The following is a 19,676-nucleotide window of genomic DNA, read 5'->3' as shown; positions in this document are numbered from 1 at the left end:
TCTGAGGGGCTGTATGTTCTGAGTGGCTACCGTTACAGTCTATGATCGGGATTCCCCACCCACTCGAGTCAAAATAAAAACCAACTAATAAGAAGGGCCATTGTCTGGGCCAGCCAATGGCCAGCTGGGCCAAAACGGATCTAGAAAGATGGCGATTTACAATTCAAGGACTGACAGGCTTCATTTTACGTTCATGTTAGACCCGGGGAACGCTTTGTCCATATTGTTTACAGTCTATGGTTCTGATCCACAGTGGTAACGTTTCTGCCCACCACCATGGAGGTTGTGGGTTCTGATCCACTGTGGTGCACCCGGCTTTGTCGGGCATCAATTGGCCAGCGTTCGGGGCGAGGGAGGGAGGCCTGGCAGGGAGGGTGATAATTGCCATTGCATGTACTCCTATACGGGCTGGGGGGGGGGGGGGCACCTGACAGCGGGGAGTGTTGGGCGGGAGGAGAAGGTTATACGTCCTCCTGGTGGAGGCTCCTCACTGGCAGGTGAGCCAGTAGGATACAACAGCAGTGATAACAACACAGACATGTTGAGTGGGGAGGGATAAATTGGCATAGCAACTAAATTGGGAGAAAAAGGGGGTAAATTTTTTTTTGGCTTTTAATAAATAATTATATATATATAAACGATATGCTTCTATAGCCCATTCACAAACACGCATATAGTTTTTGAAGTAAATGGTAAATGGTAAATGGTGCATTTATATAGCGCCTTTATCCAAGGCGCTTTACAGAGATTGTGCATTACATTCACCCATTCACACACACATTCATACACCGATGGCAGTGGAAACCATGCAAGGCACCAACTAGTAAACACAAGACAAAGTAGCATAAGTGGTTCTAACTAGTCGTTCCATGTGGCTAGCTGAGCGTAGCTAACGTGTGGAGGAGGAAGGCCTGCTGTGATGGATGATGGCCTGCATGGTGACAGTGACCTACTTCACTTCAGTGGCTGCATGGAAGAAGTCTCAAAGTGACCTTAATGTGAGTCCCACTCCCCGTGAGGTGACGTGACACATCGACGTTTGGACCAGAGATCAGGGATTCTCAATTCAAGGACCCATTTTTTATAGGAAAAAAAATCTCTGGGACCACTTGTGTAACACAATTGTGTTATTGTTGGAAGCGTTTCACTGGCTGTTTGCTCACATTTACTGTATGTATATTTCTGTTCACTTCACAGACACAGACACATTTAGAGAAAAATAGAATACAACTGCAGACGCTGTGTACTAGAAAACAGAATTCTTTACTCTCTACAATCTGCTGTCCTATTTTCAGTTGTCTGTGTGTGTGTGTGTGTGTGTGTGTGTGCGTGTGTGTGTGTGTGTGTGTGTGTTTGTGCTAGTGTGTGTGTATTTGCGCACGTGGTACATGTGTTATATGCTGCTGTGTAATTTGCATTTTGCAATACAACAAAACCAAGTAATACGGATGTCGTGTGAACGATTGCAGTACTTCTGTTTGTGTGTCTATGTTTGCGCACACGCCTGGGTTTTCATGCATTCATGTCTACTCCAGAAGGGGCAGAAAGAAGCAAGCATTACAAAAAAAGAACCAGGGAATGAGATCAAACAGAAACGAGAACAAACAACAACAATGTAGTGAGTGAGCATCCAGGTCTGAACCACCGACTTCCCAAAAGAAGCTTAGCACTATTCTATAGCACAAAACACAGAGTAAATCCTCCCAGCCAGGCTTAATACGCTTCTATACAGTGAGTAGACCCTTCACTTTCCACTGGAAACCTTGTATGTCCAAAATGTTTAAACTTAAAAAAAAAGTGTTCCATTGGATCCAACATAGTTACTGTTTAGTCACAGAGCTATGTGTGTGGGTGGCTGGGTGGGTGCGTCTGAGCACGAAAACAGTATGGTTGTTTTTCACCACCTGTGCGCAACCTAACACACACGCACATATTAACTGTATATATGATGATTTCGGGTGTGCTAGTACAGTACAGTGACAGTACATTACAGTACAGTAGAGGGATAGAGGGTAACTCTGTCATTTCTCAAACGTTTCGGACGCAGGGCGCCCCTCAATGGTAAATATTCTCTCCCTTATAATTTTTATCCCACGATTTTGTAACCCATTTTTCACCCCTGTGTCAATTATCTAATGTGATCCTGGGCTCTACACACCCTCCGCCAACCTGGGGAGAGCAACGGACTTGAACTCATGCTTCCTTCATGCCTGAGTGTCCAAGTTGCTCCTTTACACCTGACAGTGGGGAGTTTCCCTGGTTGGACGTAGCGCGTGGAAGGGACACGTTATTCCAACCAGTTCCTTTCCCCTCCATCAGGCGCTATGTAAATGGTAAATATTCTGGGGTGGCGGTGGCTCAGGGGTATAGTAGCTGGATGGTAACCGCAAGGTTGCCAGCTCGAACCCGGGCTCCCCCAGAGTTAGTGTCGAAGTGTCCTTGAGCAAGACACTGAACGCTGATGTGCAGGTTGGTGCCTTGGATGGTTTCCGCCGCCATCTGTGTATGAATGTGTGTGTGAATGGGTGAATGTAATGCACAATCTATATGTAAAGCGCCTTGGATAAAAGGCGCTATATAAATGCACCATTTACCATTCCAGCACTTTCACAGGGTTCAAATCCGGGGTAGAAAAGGAAAGTTACATAGTGCAGTGCAGTTTGACTTCGAAAATTGTTTGAAGGTCTACGTGACGAGACATGTCGTGAGCTTGTTCATCTGCTTTATTTGGCTGCTTTTGTGTGACACGTAGCAGCAGCATGATAAAGTATGGCATTCATTTATAGGAAAAGGAAAAGAAGTTTAAATATGGGGAGATACAGGGTTTTCTGCCCTGACTGCAGCGATAGATTAGGCAGTAGGGAGCGAGGTTCCAGTGAGGAGGGGAGGGAGACTGAGTGAGAGGACACATGAAACGGCGAAATGAAGGAAGAGAGGGAGGGGAGAGCAAGGGCAGTATCACTGAGAAGGAAAGATAGAAGAAGGAACGCATAGGGGGGGATGGCTGACAGCCCGTGGGGTAAAGCCTGGAGGAATGTGGAGGGGAGATAATGTGGGACATGTGGCTTCTTCCCGGCCCTTAGCTGTCGCAGGCCTGCCATGCACTAACTGCAAGCTTAGTAAGTTAGTACACACACGGCAAATGTGTACACACCAAAAACACAGAGCCATGAGTCATCTAACACGGTAGAAACACGCTCCATTGAATTCAATACCTAGGCAGTTTGAGTTAAACTTCTACAGCAGCGAGCTCTCAAATAGTGCGAGATATAAAGAGTCAGATGGTCAGTGTTACTTGTATCCACTCTACTCAGAAGCGGCCGTAGCTTAGTCAGTGGGAGAGACCGTTTGTCTAGTAACTAAGCATAAGGTTCACCCCTAAAGGACCAGTTCACCCATTTTCAACCTATCTTCATATAATTGGTCCTCCTCACTGATGCTCATTCTCACTAATGCTCATTATAATTATGGTAAAAACAATTGTCTACCGAGTCTGTGTCTCAGAGGGCTGTGGACAGTTCAGAAACCTGCCTACCAGTGACATCATCGATGGGAAATACAAACTAATAGAAACTGCAGGCTTTCTATTCCTGGGAAAGTTAGAATGCTATAATGGAAGTCATTGTTCTCACGTTAATACAAAAATCTAACATCTGAAATCTGAAAAAGCCTATTGATGATGTCACTGGTTTCTGGGTTTCTGAAGTGTCCACAGCCCTCCTATGAAACACAGAGTAGACATTGTTTTAAAGCATTAGCATTAGTGAGAAGCAATTATATGAAGATAGGTTGAAAATGGGTGACGTCGTCCTTTAGCATCCCTTTCTGTTCAGAGGAAGTCTCAACTTGAATCTAATGGCCTGAGAGAGAGGTGCATGTGTCTCTGCCTTTTTCCCTTTGCACATTCAAATGAGCCACCTTCTCAAAGCGTGACCCATTTTCACACTACAGAGTGTTGCCAAGTCCGCTTAGTTATTATAAGCCACTTTGGGCTTGTTTTTATGTAAAGTCGCTTGCAAATAATACCAATGTTATTGGTACAGTAGTTGCGGGTTGTGCTTTTGGGCTTGATTCTAAAGTGTATTTGCTTACTGTATATTGGGACTTGTATATTGACATTTCATGTCAAGGGCTCGGACCCCCAAATTAATCCACGGAGACGCCCCCATCCGAAATTATTTTGTGCCAGAGACCGCCGCCATACAAGATTTGTGTATTTAAAATGTTTCAAAAACATTCCACCTAATTAAGCAGATCCACAAAGCTCACACAGCTTGTAGACCGGCTATTTTCAAATAGCCGTGTGAGTCGACTGTATGCTCAAGTGGCCTAGACGCTTCTTCTGTGCGTGTTTTCGTAGCCCTGACTGCATTAATATTTCTTTGCAAGATCTGGCAACACTGTTCCACGGGCCCTCATCTGCATGCATGGGGAGCGATGGCAGTCGCAGCGCCCTGCAGGAGCTGTGACCTGGGCTGATCTGACCCTGCCTGAACCAGCCTGTCACATCAGTGTAGGAAGGGTGCTCGGTATTCGTCTGGAATGCCTGGGGGACCGGCTTCTCAATACATCCATTCATTCTGCCTGCTGGAGAGCCACAGTGCCATGAGACCCTACAGTATATAGGAGACACCATTTCTAAGCAAATAGATGATTCTATCGCGGCTGCTGCTGCACACACACACACACACACACACACACACACACACACACACACACACACACTGACTCAGTATGACATGCATTGCACACACGTACGCACACTCAGATTAATTAAAATTACGCAGATCTACGCCAAAGGCAGGCAAGTGAGAATATGGAGATACTGTAAGAGGTTTCTGCCCACCAGCAACGATATACTGTGTGTGTGTGTGTGTGTGTGTGTTATGAGAAACACAGGAACCAGAAGCCGCTTAGAGCATCAACAACTTAAAGACCCGCTGTGAGAATGTTTCGTTAGGATTGAGGTAGGTTGATTTGACGGGCTAACCGTCATTACTGTCAACCACTGGATTAATACCAGTGCTTTGATCACTCTCTCTCTCTCACACACACACACACACACACACACACACACACACACACACACACACACACACACACACACGTTGATTTTACTATACTTGACAGAGGGATTTGTTTTTAACGATTAATCACATGCCTCATAGTCATAGATTGCCAAAACAGATGATCTACAAGACACTATGCAACAGAGTTGTGAACATGTACATCTGCTAATTGGTGCATAACATCGGCTCAGAAATAAAGTATTAATCAGGCATAAATCCTCCATAACTCAAAATAAGCTTTGGATGTTTGGCCAATAGATATCTATTGTACGTACAGTATGATTAATGTTATGTTAAAATCATGACCCAAAAATAAATAAATAAATAAAACTACTACTACCCCCCCCACACACACACACACACACACACACACACACACACACACACACACACACACACACACACACACACACACACACACACACACACACACACACACACACACACACACACACACACACACACACACACACACACACACACACACACACACACACACACACACACACACACCCTCATGTTTTCCTTTGAGTTGCATGCTCCTTCTTGGACAACCAGTGCAGAGTGTGTGTGTGTTAATCCTCTCTACAGTGAACAGCATTAAGGTGTCCTGCTCTCCCAACATGAAAAAACAATGTTAAAAACACACCTTCACATCTTCTCAACTCAATGGGACTTCCTGACTTAAATAAAAGGAGAAATACAAATTGGAGTGGGACCTTATTTTTTGGACCCGTCACGTAAAAAAAAAGGGGGAATTGGGTAATACAAAACATGACCCTCTTTTCAATCAATAATAATCATAGATTACATCATCCGATTTTTAATGTAATTTATCAACATTATCAATATAAAATATATTTTCAAATTGTTACCGTATTACTGTGAATGAATAACAATAATTTAAAATGCCAATAAATGCTGTGTTTTCGCAGTAATACGCACAGTTTTCGACAAGATAGCAAGATAGATCTTGAAGAACTATCTTCTATTTAAAGTGAATAATGAGAGACGTTTCATTATCATTTCATTATAATGATGGCGCCTCATAATGACATCACTCACTGCCTCGCTACCGAAGGCAGCTACTACTTTATGTTAAATCCAGAGGCTTGGACTTCTCATGCAAAATCGTGGGACGAAAATATAAAGAAAAAGAAAAAAACTCTGAGAGTGTACAAAAGGGAACAACATCGACCTGTAACGTTCAATGTGTGGTTTGAATGACGTGTCATAGTGAGGCCAAAACGACAAAAATTTGTCGGAGCACCTTCGCAGAGGGTGTTGTGTATACCTCTGGAGAAACTAACGGTCACCGATCCTCCATAAAGCGCCGCACACTTACCACGGAGACCACGTTCACTTCTTTGTTTACATTTTTTGCAACGTTTCACTCCACACTCAACGCATACACTCTCAGAGTTTAATTAACAGTCAGGGTAATACAATGCAAAGAACTCCGTAAGCATTATGTATGTTATGAAGGGGTAAAAGGGACAGAGACTAAAAAACTAAACAAAAAAAAAACAGGTACAAATTTGAGGATCCTAACATGAGCCTGCCATTTCCAGAACCCCCGGAGCAGCGGCGGTGTGTCAGGTCAGAGGTTAGACCCCTCCTCCCCCTTCTGAGACACTAAAGGATTTGTAGTTTTCTCCATATTGTTCTAGGGGGGGGGGGGGGGGGGGGGAGGACTTTAAGATGAGGTCAGCCTATGCTCGGTCACGGGCATGTCCATATCCTGAGAACATAGAAGGTTTAGGTTATAAAATGTTGTGTGTTTGTGTTTGTGCATCTCACAGCTAGGCTACTAATGCAAAGTTTTAGTTTTTTTTTTTTTTGGTGGCCTGCCCTAGGGCACGTGTTGCTTGCGAGATTGCGAGTTGGTTGGTTGCAAGGGGCTGCCGCTTACTAATGGCCGGCCTCTCCAAAAGGAGGGCCACACAGTTGGTAAGGTACTGCTCAGTATCAGTTGTTATAGAAGTAGGACATATTGTTTAATTTATCCATGATTGATGTCTGCTGTGTCTGACCTGTCAACTATGTAACAATGTTCTGGGGTCTAGGCACTTTGCAACAGGCTGTTTTCCTGTTGTCTGACTGCATTGGCAGTGTTTAAATGTCTTTTGTGCAAGGCATTATCATACTTCTGTTCATGTGGAAATGCATGAATAAGTATTGCAGACGTGCATCATACCTTGCGTCGACTGAGGCTCTCCGGACTGATTGGAGAAGGGCTGGGTGACTTCCCCGAATGAGGGGTAGATGACGTCTGACTGACTGCTGTCCCATTCACTACAGAGAGAGAAAGAGAGAGAGAGAGAGAGAGAGAGAGAGAGAGAGAGAGAGAGAGTGACGTGTTATGGTTATGAGAAAGTATACATTGTTGCTGTCGGGTGGAAACCTTATATGTTCAAAACAGTTCCTTTTTACCAGCTGCTGTGTAAGCACAGCTGGTCAATATTCGATCTCTGGTGCTCTCTGGCTGCATCGTCTCTAGGTGACTTCTAAGCCAATGGGACAGCATTGCAGCCAACAACAACCTTAGAGGCAACAACCCATCGTCTAAACGACTAAACCCATAGTCTAAACGCCCTGATGCGGTGTGCACACACAGATTGCACACACAAACACGCTCCGATACGTTCTATCATCCAACCAATAATCCATCGTCTACACACCATAATCATTTTGCATCAGACGGCATCCGGCATTATAAACAATAAAATCCATTTAGAAATTGTTGTAAAAAAAAGATAGAAATAATAATCCGGATGCCGCCATGTCGCCTCAAAAGTTCTTTAGGGTCACTATAGACCAAACTGTGGAGTGCAGCTAAACAGTGGCCTAGTGGCCTACCGTGAGCAGACCTGCATGAGTAGACCCGCTGATTTAATGGGTAACAGACAGTTACACATTTGACCCCCACGCATACTACCACGGACCCCCGTGCCGAACTCTTTATACCTGCCAATCCTATGTCAACACTACAACCGACAGCTGTGCATGAGGTGCGATATATGATGGTGGAGAATGGGCTACCTGAGAGTGTACAAATACAACCAAACGGATCCATAACTAGCCTAAAATGTAGACTCTCGTAGATGTATTTATCGATTCCACACACACAAATACACAGACACAGATATTTCATTTCATAGCACAATTCTGCAGCTGGGAATTAATTGATGTTCATCAATTCTTGTTGAAAAAATAGAGGCAATGAGTTGTGAGCTTGCAGATCTCCTATTTATTGTCTCCACCAGGCCGAAGGCATGTGGGGAGAGTATGTTTTGCACTCCGTCCGTCCGTGTGTCCGTCCGTCCGTCCGTGTGTGTGTCCGTCCGTCCGTCCGTCCGTGTGTCCGTGAACAGCTAATCTCGGCCACCGTTAACCCGGTCGATGCCATATTTTGCACACACACTCCCTGGATGCCAACGATGAACCTCTGCCCCAAACTTTCCAGAACGGCCTGTTATAGCGCCACCAGGAGGCCGCTTTGTTCAAAACAAGTTTTTGCACAGTACACCTACAGATTTTGTCCAAACATCACGCAAATTGGTACACAGTCTCTCTAGAGCCATTCAACGAAACGGGTCTTTCAGATTTATCAGACTCCATCCTGATTGGTTAAGATTGGCTTCCAAAGTTCACAGGAGTGCTCAGTTTCAAACAAAATGCTGCAAATCATGAACACATCGCGTGATTTCCGTGAAATTGTGCACCCACATTCCCACTAGGCCGAGGACGAAATGCCACATGAACAATTTCAACTCAGCCTCAAGGTGGCGCTATAACTGGCCGAAAAGTGTTTTTACCTCTAACTGCACGGATCTGTGGAGAACCTGGTGGAGACCTGTGCCCGGAAGGGCACTTTTTCTAGTTACTTTTGTGCAGTAGAAAGGCATTACTAATTAACGTTATATGTTAAAAAAATAGTCATAAAAATTACTCTCCATTTAAATATGGAGAGTTGGAGATACGACATTATTTTGGCTGTGTCGGTCGTGTCTGGCGGAGGCCCACAGATTGGCCCGCCCTCGGCATCCTCATGAATGAGGAAGAGGAGGAGGGAGGCGAGGGGAAGGACAAAGACATGAGCGAGAGACTGAGGAGAAACGCTTTGAAACGCACATCACTGCCGTCCCTCTACTACCAAAAGCTGATCATCATAGGCTGTTTCAGAAATATATCCCCATGCATGTAATGCACGACCCGACTCCGTTCAATCCCACTCCCTGCTAGGTTAGCGGATTGGATACAGGAGGTTCAGTACAGTTATACAATAATGCTATTAAGGATAACCCAAAAAGTTTCCATTGTGATCCTAAGCTGTGCATTCAACTCATCAAGACATACATACAATATACAAGAAATAATCAATACTAGCCAGCAGTAAAACAGTAGGGGGTGATTTCATTTGACAAACTAGAAGACTTGTCTACGAGGTCCAGGTGCTCTTTTATGGAGGAGCTACGGTAGGAAGTTGCACTTTTTTAATGTTAAATGTTACGTATGTTGAAACACAATCGCACCAAGATGTTCCTCCTTCTATCCTAGTTCCTCTGTTCAACACCACAGACCACACATTCATCTACATTTACATCTGCGGTTCTGCCGTGCCCGTGAGTTAGCCGCACACAGGCACGCACGCAAGCACTCATGCACGCACACACGAACGCACGAATTGTTTCCTTCAACTCTGTTGTCTTGATAATGTTTCCCTCACAAAAGATTGAGTGGATTTTCTGGTTAAATAATACAACAGAAGTGTGTAGTGTTCATGGGTCCTTTTGGTTGCATTTGTACCTTCTTCACAGTTAAATGAACTCTGACTTCACTGTGGTGTACTAAAAATAAAAAGAACAAACATCTTTGATGTCAGTCTGGTTATGAAATAAGTCTTTCATCTCATCTCACACACACACACACACACACAGCAAAACGACCTTACATAATCCATACAATGACGTACTGTATACAGCAGTCACACTTCCAAGAACATCACGGTCGTGATGGAGATGAATCTGGACTCACACTACAAGCTATTCAGGGTCATTTTGTGTTGGAAACAACCCTCCTGAGTAACATGGGGTTGTTTACTACTATCGTTTTACGATTTTGTGTACATGTTTAAGATGATCTGATAAGAGAATCTTAGAAGATTATCCTGTAGTGTGTGAGGCTACCAGATTTCAAAATAGTTTAAGATTTTAAAGATTCTAGGTGTGAGTAATGGTAGGTGGTTTTTATCGTATCCTAATTACCTCCTGGCTCACCTCCACAGATTGCATTTGGCTCGTTAAGTGAGGTGACGGTTTGGTGGCTAATTACATAGTTTATTAATTATGTATGCAAACATGTGCTGCCTCAAGCGTCTCTCATTTACTAAACCAGTGGCAATCGATCTTTTCTGGATCACGGCCTACTAGAATCCACACTACATGCACCCATCTGACCCAAATGGACCCAAGAGTTGAAGTGATGAGTTTACGGGCTCTTAGAGACAACAACAATGATCAAATGGGGGTATGTGTGCAGCTTTAAGGCAGATCAAACATGGGGGACCTTGAATATAGCCACTTAAAAAACATCCGATTTGATTTCTGTGGAAATCTCTCGACCTACAAGCTCTACTAACTATATTTAATGTATGTAGAGCGAAAACTGAAAAATACCCTAGTATAGGCCCTGATAGGGACAAGGTGAAAAGGGTTGAGTCACTGACTGCATTATGGGACACGTAGACACCATGCAGAGCCCTCATGTCAGCGCTGCTCAAATGACCTTTTCAAGCTGAGAGACAGAGAGCCACTGTGTGTGTGTGTGTGTGTGTGTGTGCACGTGCATGTGTGAGTGTACAGGTGTGCGTGAGTGCGCACGTGTGCATGTGTCTGTACATCATGTGTGCGTGTGTGTGTACATGTGTGCATGCATATGCATGTGTGTGTGCGACGTGTACATGTGTGCGTGCATGTGTGTGCGTGTGTGTGTGCATGTGTGTGTGTGTGTGTGCATGTGTGTGTGCGTGTGTGTGTGTGCGCGTGCGTGAGACTAGTCTGTATAGCCTGATGTACAGTCTGTTGTTGAGCTGATTAACCATGGCTAATCAAACTGAGTCCACACTCCACAGAGTATAGACAGCCCTATGATGACACACTTGACTTGCGGTCTTTAATTCTTTCAGGTTGACCAGAATTATACATCAATAAATAATGACAATATCCTAAAGTCTATTATTACAGATATCCTAGTTAAAATGTTAACAGCATTTCAGGTGTTTGAAGGCAGAATGGCATCGATCTTGTCTGTGATTTCAGTGTCAACTTAATCGACAGAAACATAACTGCATGGACTGACACTGATCAATGCAGTGTGTTGAGTAAACACCAGTATCCATGTCTTTTTCATGCTTTAGGCTACCTGTTATTTTTCTTTCATAACCAATGATGCAGTTGAGTTGGATAAATGAAGCATACCGCTGATCAGTATACCGTATACATATATTATATAACATATAGGCGATATTTGACAAAAGATGAATCTTCTCCATGCAACACCTATTATGTTTATGTTAGGTAGGCAATGACAGTTAATTAGGACATGGGCTATATGTTATCCATCAACACTATACTAAACCAATAAAACACACAATAAACCTTAACCTAATTGTTTACTCCCCTGTCTGTCAAGATCAAGCAACTTTCTAAATTATTCAAGACGCGCGGAGAATATTGCACACACAACCAAAGGGCATGGCCATGACATCATCATACAATTCACGTAGGCCTACAGCTTGCCATGAAATATTGAAAAATAAGTTATTTTTGGACATGTATTGTGTCGGATGGTTAGATTTCACTCATTCGCTCTATGAATCAATTATCAAAATATAAGCATGAGATCACTGATGAATTAACAGACGCAGACCCGCAGGCAGTTACACAACAATCAACAATATTGTCAAATGTCAATTATCACCTGCGTCCAAACTCCAAATCATTTCCCGTGCTTTTCTTACAAAAACAATAGGCTAAATTATCTTATTGGCAAACAATGACAGAATTATATAGTGATTGTCGAACAATATGCAGAAGATCCCATAACAAATATGGGGATAACTTTGCAGCTACAGCTATACTAGCCAAAAAAATAACAGATTTTCAAGCGATAACGGAGCAGCATTCAGTCTTAATCATTCGTTAACTGAAAGTCGAATACAAAAACAAACGACCGTCATTTCATTCCTACCTTCAATATCGTCCAGCATGATGGTGAAAATAAAATACAAAAACAGTGTTATTCCGAAGGCAAAAGAAAGAAGAGAAACGGGCTTTGAACGGGATACGGGAAGAAGGAATATTAAAGCTAATAGGGTCTAGTCTTATTGCGCCTCTATCGCTGTATTGCGATGATAGTATGGAGTCTGAATGGTACAGTGCTACAGCCACCGCTCATAGGCTGGAGATGCTGCGTGCGCAAACCGTGACGCGCACTGGGGACAGCGTGGTCCGTCTATGTTTCAACTGCAGCTGATCTGAGCGCTAATATGAGAGTGAGAGAGAGAGAGAGAGAGAGAGAGAGAGAGAGAGAGAGAGAGAGAGAGAGAGAGAGAGAGAGAGAGAGAGGGAGGGAGGGAGGGTTGGGGGGAGGGAGCAAGAGGGGGGGGGGATGAGGAGGCAAAGAGAGCTGGGTTAGGTGAAAGAGAGAGAGAAAAGAAAAGGAAGGAGAGAGAAGGGAAGAGAGGGGGGAAGGATGGAGCAAGAGAGAGGAAGAGAGGAGAAAGATGACAGATGGAATGAGAGAGGGGGGGGGGAGGATGGAGCAGGAGATTGAAAGGGGTTAGAGAGAGATTAACTCTTGATGAATTTAATACACAGGACCCCAATGGAAACAAGCTGTGCTTTCTTGGCTGTATCCTTTTAGCATCATTTTGTATGGAACTGTAGCTCTGTGCTTTTGTTTGCAAACTGTTAATAAAGTGCTCAATCAATCAATCAATCAGAGATGACAGAGAGAGGGAATGAGAGAGAGAGAGAGAGCGAGAAAGAGAGAGGGGGGGCAGGAAAGAAAGAGAATGAGAGAGAGAAGAAATATATGTAAGAGATAGGAGAGAGAGAAAGAGAGAGTACAGTAGGTCTGCAGAGAGATATACATATGACATGAGTTTAGTCTGTTTTTGTCCTGACCTTGTTTTTGTGCTTAAATGTCACTGAAGTAGACTATGATGTAACTGAACTGCTCTAACCAGTAAGACGCCTTGAGGGCGAGAAGCGACCTCGCCATAAAGGGCGAGGTCGCATGCACACATTCGCCTGGGTAACAGCAGACTGCTGGGCGAGTGCTGGCGCTTTGGCATGGGGCCATGGGGGGGTCAGATCAACATATGGAATGAATTCTGTACTGGCCATGGAGCTTTCTCCACTTGCTCACATACACGCACATACAGAGAGACAGAGAGAGAGAGAGCGCAAGAGAGAGATGAGACAGATCGGTGGTAAGGTATCACACCTTGCCTTGAAGTGTAAAAGGAGGCATGGAAAGCTGTGTGTGCGCGCGTGTGTGTGTGTGTGTGTGTGTGTGCGTGCGTGCGTGCGCACAATTCAATTGGAATAAAGAGCTGTGTTACATCGCAATCCAGAGAACAAACTATCACACAGTCATTCAGCAGGTCTCTCTCTCCCTCCAGCTCTTTGACCTGACCTAATGTATACACTTTATCCTGGTGTGAAGTCGCTACACATCCTCCAGCCTAAGTCTCGGGCGCTGATGACTGAAGGCGCATAGTGTTGATTTCGTCGACTAAGACTACGACGAACATTTTTGGCCGAATACCTTTTTTCACTGACGAAAACGAAACAAAAACTAAGCTATCATGACTAAAACTAAAATACCTCTGAAAATAGCAGATCTACAAGGTCACAACGGGTCGTGCTGCGATGTGTTGTGAGCTTGTAGATCGGCTATTTTCAGCACGCAACCAAGTAGCTTAGAGACACACGGACGGCCGGCAGGCCGGACAGGGTGCAAAACAGTCTCTCCCCATGCCTTGGCTTGGTGAAGGCCAAAATGCTTTTAAGCATTGTAAACAAAATTGCACAGGTCAGATATTATGACAAATATGCTCGGGACCCATGAAGTGTGGTATCAATGGGCTGACTGGCTCCCAGAAAGAACCCACTCAGAAGGGCATAGTACTGTTTTATCCCCCCTAGGAAACGACTTTGTATAACTCTGTACAACTCATTGAATAAAGAAAATATGAAAAATAATAATAATAATAATAATAAAGATCCTGATCCAATGGCCTGTATAAGTACGATGGCAACACTCAAACGGTCACTGTACTAGTGCCCTGGTTCTCAAAGTGAGGTCCGGGGACCCAACGGAGGTGCCAGGGCATACCCAGCAAAACGAGGAACAGGTTTTAAACGCTTAGGCGCCATTTCATGTTTCAGCTATTCAAGACATTTGAGCCTATTAGATCAGCTATTTTCCTAACATTTTGAAAAATCTGGAATAATTTAACAAAAATGTGAATCCTTTCAGATGGGTTCTGCGGTCATCTTTGCATCATCTTTTTTGAGTCCTTAATATGAAAATGTTATGAGAACCGCTGTACTAGCGTAATAATAAAACCCATTCTCTTACTATTGCCAAAATGAAAAGCAAAAAAAAAACATAAGATGGAGAGAACAGTTTGAATTGAGGACATGAAATCACTTTTGTTTTTAAATCAACCTTTGGCACACAACACATCCTCACAGCAGACACTGAGATGATCTTTGATAATTAGTTCATTTATATTCATGATGCAGCTAACTCTTAGAAAGAGCTTCAGGGAGTTCCATAACACTTCTTTATTTTGATTGAAACTGTATCTCTCTTTCACCCACCTCACTAGTTCTGTCAACTCTCAGCTGCCACGTTATTTATTTATTTATTTTAATAGCAGGCGACCAAAACCAGATTGTTCACTATGTTCTTTTAATTTATGAGCTATAATTATGTGTTTCAATGGTTTAAAACAGTTAACAGTAGAGGGATTTAATGCTTGAGACTCCACGTACGTGTCTCTAGTTTGGAGATTTTTCAGTTTACAGTTTAGTGCCCCGTCGATTATTTAAAAAAATATTTTGATATTAGCTGGGTTCATTAAAATCGTGCACTTGGTGACAAGTTTTATATTTTTGGCATGGTGGTAGGTATGGTTATAAGGTTTTCAAAAACCATGCAACCGAGTTGGGCTCGCCCCCTAGTGGTCTGTTTGCAATTAATCTAATATTGAATGGGCCAGTGTATGGTTAAGAACCATAATAATTGATAAAATACAAATTTCAATGGATTCTATTAGTATTGGGTATGCTAAATAACATACTAAAATTGTAGGAAATAATACCTTCTGGAAAGGCATCATTTTCAAGATTGCGTCCACGATAGCTGCAAAATGCCTATAAAGCTGGGATTTAATATGTAAAAAATCATATCAATTATGCACTTGGTGACAAGTTTTTGATATTTGGCATGATGTTAGGTATGGGCATAATGTTTTCAAAAACCATTGCAAACAAGTTGGGCTCGCCCGTAGTGGTCTGTTTGCAATACACTGACACGACAACGCGTATTCAGGGCGGAGTCGCCACGCGGAGTCGCCACCCCCAGGGTAAGTTGTTCACTGCAATGCAATTTGCGGCATTTCCAAAACAATATTGCGCAGAGTAGCGATTATCAAACGTATTTGCAATGCCATACGTTGAAAGATCTGTTGCCCGTGGACAAGGCACGTTACCTCCGCAAGTTAGATATTATCGGCATAGATGTTTGTCCGTATGTGATTAAGGATTGGAAAAAGTTGCATTCGCAGCCATAGAAAATTCTGCCCAGGGTAAAAAACCGGATGTGACGTTTTTGGGCGTTCCTGTCTTGCTCCGTGTCAGTGTATGAATCCAATGCTAGCCTATTTAACTATTAAATTGCAAACGGACCACTAGGGGGCGAGCCCAACTCGTTTGCGATGGTTTTTGAAAACCTTCTAACCCTACCTAACACCATGCCAAAAATCAAAAACTTGTCACCAAGTATCACAATCCCTGTGATAGTGTGTCATCATGCATTGCGCTTAAAGAAAAATGCTGTCGTTTGTGGCATGACATTTCGGACACCGGCTCTATTATATGGTCTTTCATTTGACATTATGACTTTTGACCTTGATCGACCTTGAAAGGTCAAACTCAAGACCACCATATCTACTTTTTCTTTAACCAACCAGGTGAGTCTGATTGAGAGGGTTGTCTCTTTTCATATCGTCATATTTCATTTATTTCTTTATTTCGTAAATGTTTTCGTAAATGCCCTACTTTAATCATAATAAGAATGTCACACAAATGCATTGAAAACAGCTCACAGCTTGGTTTCCACCAAACAGTAACGAAAATAAAAAATACAAGCTAAAACACAAATTACACCTTGATACAAACACAACGGCTACAGACCTCTGTATTTATTACCCAAAGGTAAACTTTTAAAATCACCCAAAGGGATACAAGTGCTCGGTTTCTTTCTGGAAAGGATTCAAGCCTTTTCAAGGACTATAGACCATAAAAACTAAACCTTTTCTTGATTTCTAGTGCCTGGCATTGCTATTTTCAAAACATGAGAGAGAGAGAGAGAGAGAGAGAGAGAGAGAGAACAAGATTGACCTGTCAATCACGGCACAACAGGGAACCATTCATGTAAACAAAACAATAAACAACAGCTACAGTACCACCTGCCGATAGAAACACCCACATCACAATAAAAATACCCACACCACATAGACATAACTATAACTATCACCTACCTGCCCTATTATAAATACCCACACCACATAACTACTATACACCAATAAATAGAAAGACTCACATCACATAGTAAATATACTTTTACTGCTCCTAGCATTGATTATTTCTTGTATAGTATTTCATGTCTTGATGAATTGAATGCACAGGACCACAACGGAAACAAGCCTCATAAATGCATTTCAGCGTCATTGTATAACTGTACCTCTGTACTTACTTTGAGTCAAATCAATCAACCACAATGCTCCGCCAATCTTATTTTGAATCAGCAGTGCTGTTATAGACCATTTAGAACAGACAACGGTGAGCTTGCCATCCCATAATGAACTTTTGTTCTGTTTCCTAATACCAATTTTTAGCAACGTAAGCCCTATATATACTTTGTCCTACGACAAATTGTCGAATGAATGAATCTATAACCACTACTGCAGATAATAACCAACCATGAGCAGACTGTATGTTTCCATGCATGTGTCCGAACCAAGGACTTTCCATTTCCCAAGCGACTGCTCTACCCTGAGCCACTAGCCCTCCCCCTTCCCCCAGCTTTGAATGTCTCTACAGACTGAGAGTCAATTTCACGGGCAAATAGTGAATCATGTAGCTTATTTTTTGTAATATTTGTTTTCGTTGTCCCAAGTTGCTTCTTGCTAAGCCACTAATTTGCCCATTGTGAATTCAATGTAAGTGCAATGCAAGTTAAATAAATGCTTTGTATTCACTGGATGGAGGGTCTTTTAAGGCCGTCGTTTCTGTTCTGGTGGTGCAAAATGATAAATACTACACAGACAGAAATGTATGGATCCCCTGGGGAAATCCAGGCATATGACCAGCTCAGTGGCCTTGTGGTTAGAGTGTCGCCACTGAGATTGGGAGGCCGGGGTTCGATCCCGGCTGTCATACTAAAGACTGTGACCCAATGTGACCCAATTCCTCCCTGCTTGGCAGTTGTCAAGCGTCAATGTTTGGATTGGGGGTAAGTCCCTGTGACATACTAGCGTCATGTCCAGAGGATACAGGAGATGGGCTTCTGCCCTATGGACCACAAGCCTTGGTAAGTTACATACTGTATATTGAGAATATGACGTGTGATGGTCTGTCCTGCTGTGTTGCTTTAAGGCAGAGATTTCATTTTGTTATAATTTCCATGACAATAAAGTTGAACTAAAAGCTTGGCACCAGTGAAGGTTAGTTGTCGTTGACCTTCTCTCTCCAAAATAACAACACGAGTCAAACTGAGACATAACGGCAAATAGACTATCCAGCGTGAAGGGCAGTCACGCGCGTTGGAGCGCCACGTGGCGCTCCGAGCGCCACACTGCGTTAATTGGCCTGTCTGTTTAGCATAACTCCAGGTGGCAATGCCACAGGGCGATTGTCATAGGGAGCGAGTGAGGTCACGTGTTCATCCCGTGCTGTGCATGAGATTGAGGTTTAGCGCCGAAACACAGACGGAATAGCAATTAGGCACAGAGTAGCGAGAGAGGACATGAATAATTTGGCACTTTTGTCTCTGTCCGTTGTTCAAACTCCAGTAGCGAGGCAGCGTAGCTGCTGGTGGTCGTACCACACGTAGATAGCAACCTACTCGTTCAAAATGTGACTCCTTGAACTCTGAATCTCATCATTCTGCCTAGTAGCTCGTGTGGAATAATCTCCTGGATTCACTCTTAGATATGACTTTGCTGTCTTGTGTACTACGCTGTGTGAGCCATCTTGACATTATGTTGTTATTCTCTTCTTGTGAAAATGTCTTTACAATATCTTTATTACACGAAGCTTCTGTATGCCAGCCAAGTTATTGTTATCTTGGCTAGTTATTGTTATCTTGGCACTGCAACGCAGGCCTCTCTAACCGTATATATACATAATATGGTCCTATCCTTGTTTAAGAGAAAGAAATACTACCACTGCATCATGTACAGGTACAGTACATACTTCTCCCATGACCTCATGTTTTAAACCTCCAGTCCTCCACCTTTGAAATATTCAGGTGTCTGAGAGTATGTTTGCCTCAACAACCTGACTGATGCAGAGTTCCTCCACACCCATCTTCACCACACACACACACACACTTACATTATATCATCTGTCGAGTGGAAACCTCCAATGTCCAAAGCTGTTTCAAATTCAAAAACAGCTAAAGTAGAAGATCTACAAGCTCAAAATACATACATCACATTTCTAGCTTGTACTGTAGATCTGCTTTTCTGATATTTGTATCATGAAGTAGGACGTTCATGTAAAAAGAAAACTAAAAAAGTTAAAATATGTAGATAAGAGGTTTCTGACCGACACTACAGCGATATATATGGCAGAATAGATGCCATTGTAATTCAGCCGCAGGTTACCTTTAAACAACCATCTACATTTTAAGCTACTAGTGTGGTGCCATAGAACAGGCCAGAACAGGCCAGATCCATATATGGAGATATAGGGGTGATCAGGTCCAGAGCCCGGGCAGAGGCTTTTGTGCTGGTTCTGGACAACCGGAAATGCATGCCCCACCCTTAGTAGATATTAATAGAGACAGATTTCTTCTCACCCAGCACATGAGGCGTTGTTCCCGGTTGGAAACAGTGCATTCTGGGATTTCTTATGGGCCAGACGTGAACGTGCTGGGCCGTGGACTATCATTGCGCACCATGGTGTAAAAAGTGTCCTTTGGGGAACCGGGCCATTGTCCTTAATGCTTGTGGAGCTTTTCTTTTTTTCCCTTAACTTTCTCAAACAATTATTTAAAAATATTAATGTTTGAAGTTGCAATGGA

The 19,676-nt window shown here is 43.1% G+C and overlaps 1 protein-coding gene across 1 annotated transcript in view; it reads right to left on the bottom strand.

Moving 5' to 3' along the window:
* Window positions 1-19,676, bottom strand: part of dclk1a (doublecortin-like kinase 1a) — a gene marked incomplete at its 5' end in the record, with an annotated part of 91,983 nt that overhangs the window by 24,880 nt on the left and 47,427 nt on the right. The window contains one exon of the mRNA XM_083782725.1: window positions 7,267-7,364. Coding sequence (XP_083638851.1) covers window positions 7,267-7,364 — 98 coding nt within the window. The remainder of the gene's footprint in view (window positions 1-7,266; window positions 7,365-19,676) is intronic.

This window comes from Protomyctophum parallelum (assembly GCF_964188405.1).
Source record: "Protomyctophum parallelum genome assembly, chromosome: 1".
NCBI classification, from domain to species: domain Eukaryota; kingdom Metazoa; phylum Chordata; class Actinopteri; order Myctophiformes; family Myctophidae; genus Protomyctophum; species Protomyctophum parallelum.
The sequence above is the reverse complement of the archived record's forward strand: the minus strand, read 5'-3'. Positions and strand labels throughout refer to the sequence as shown.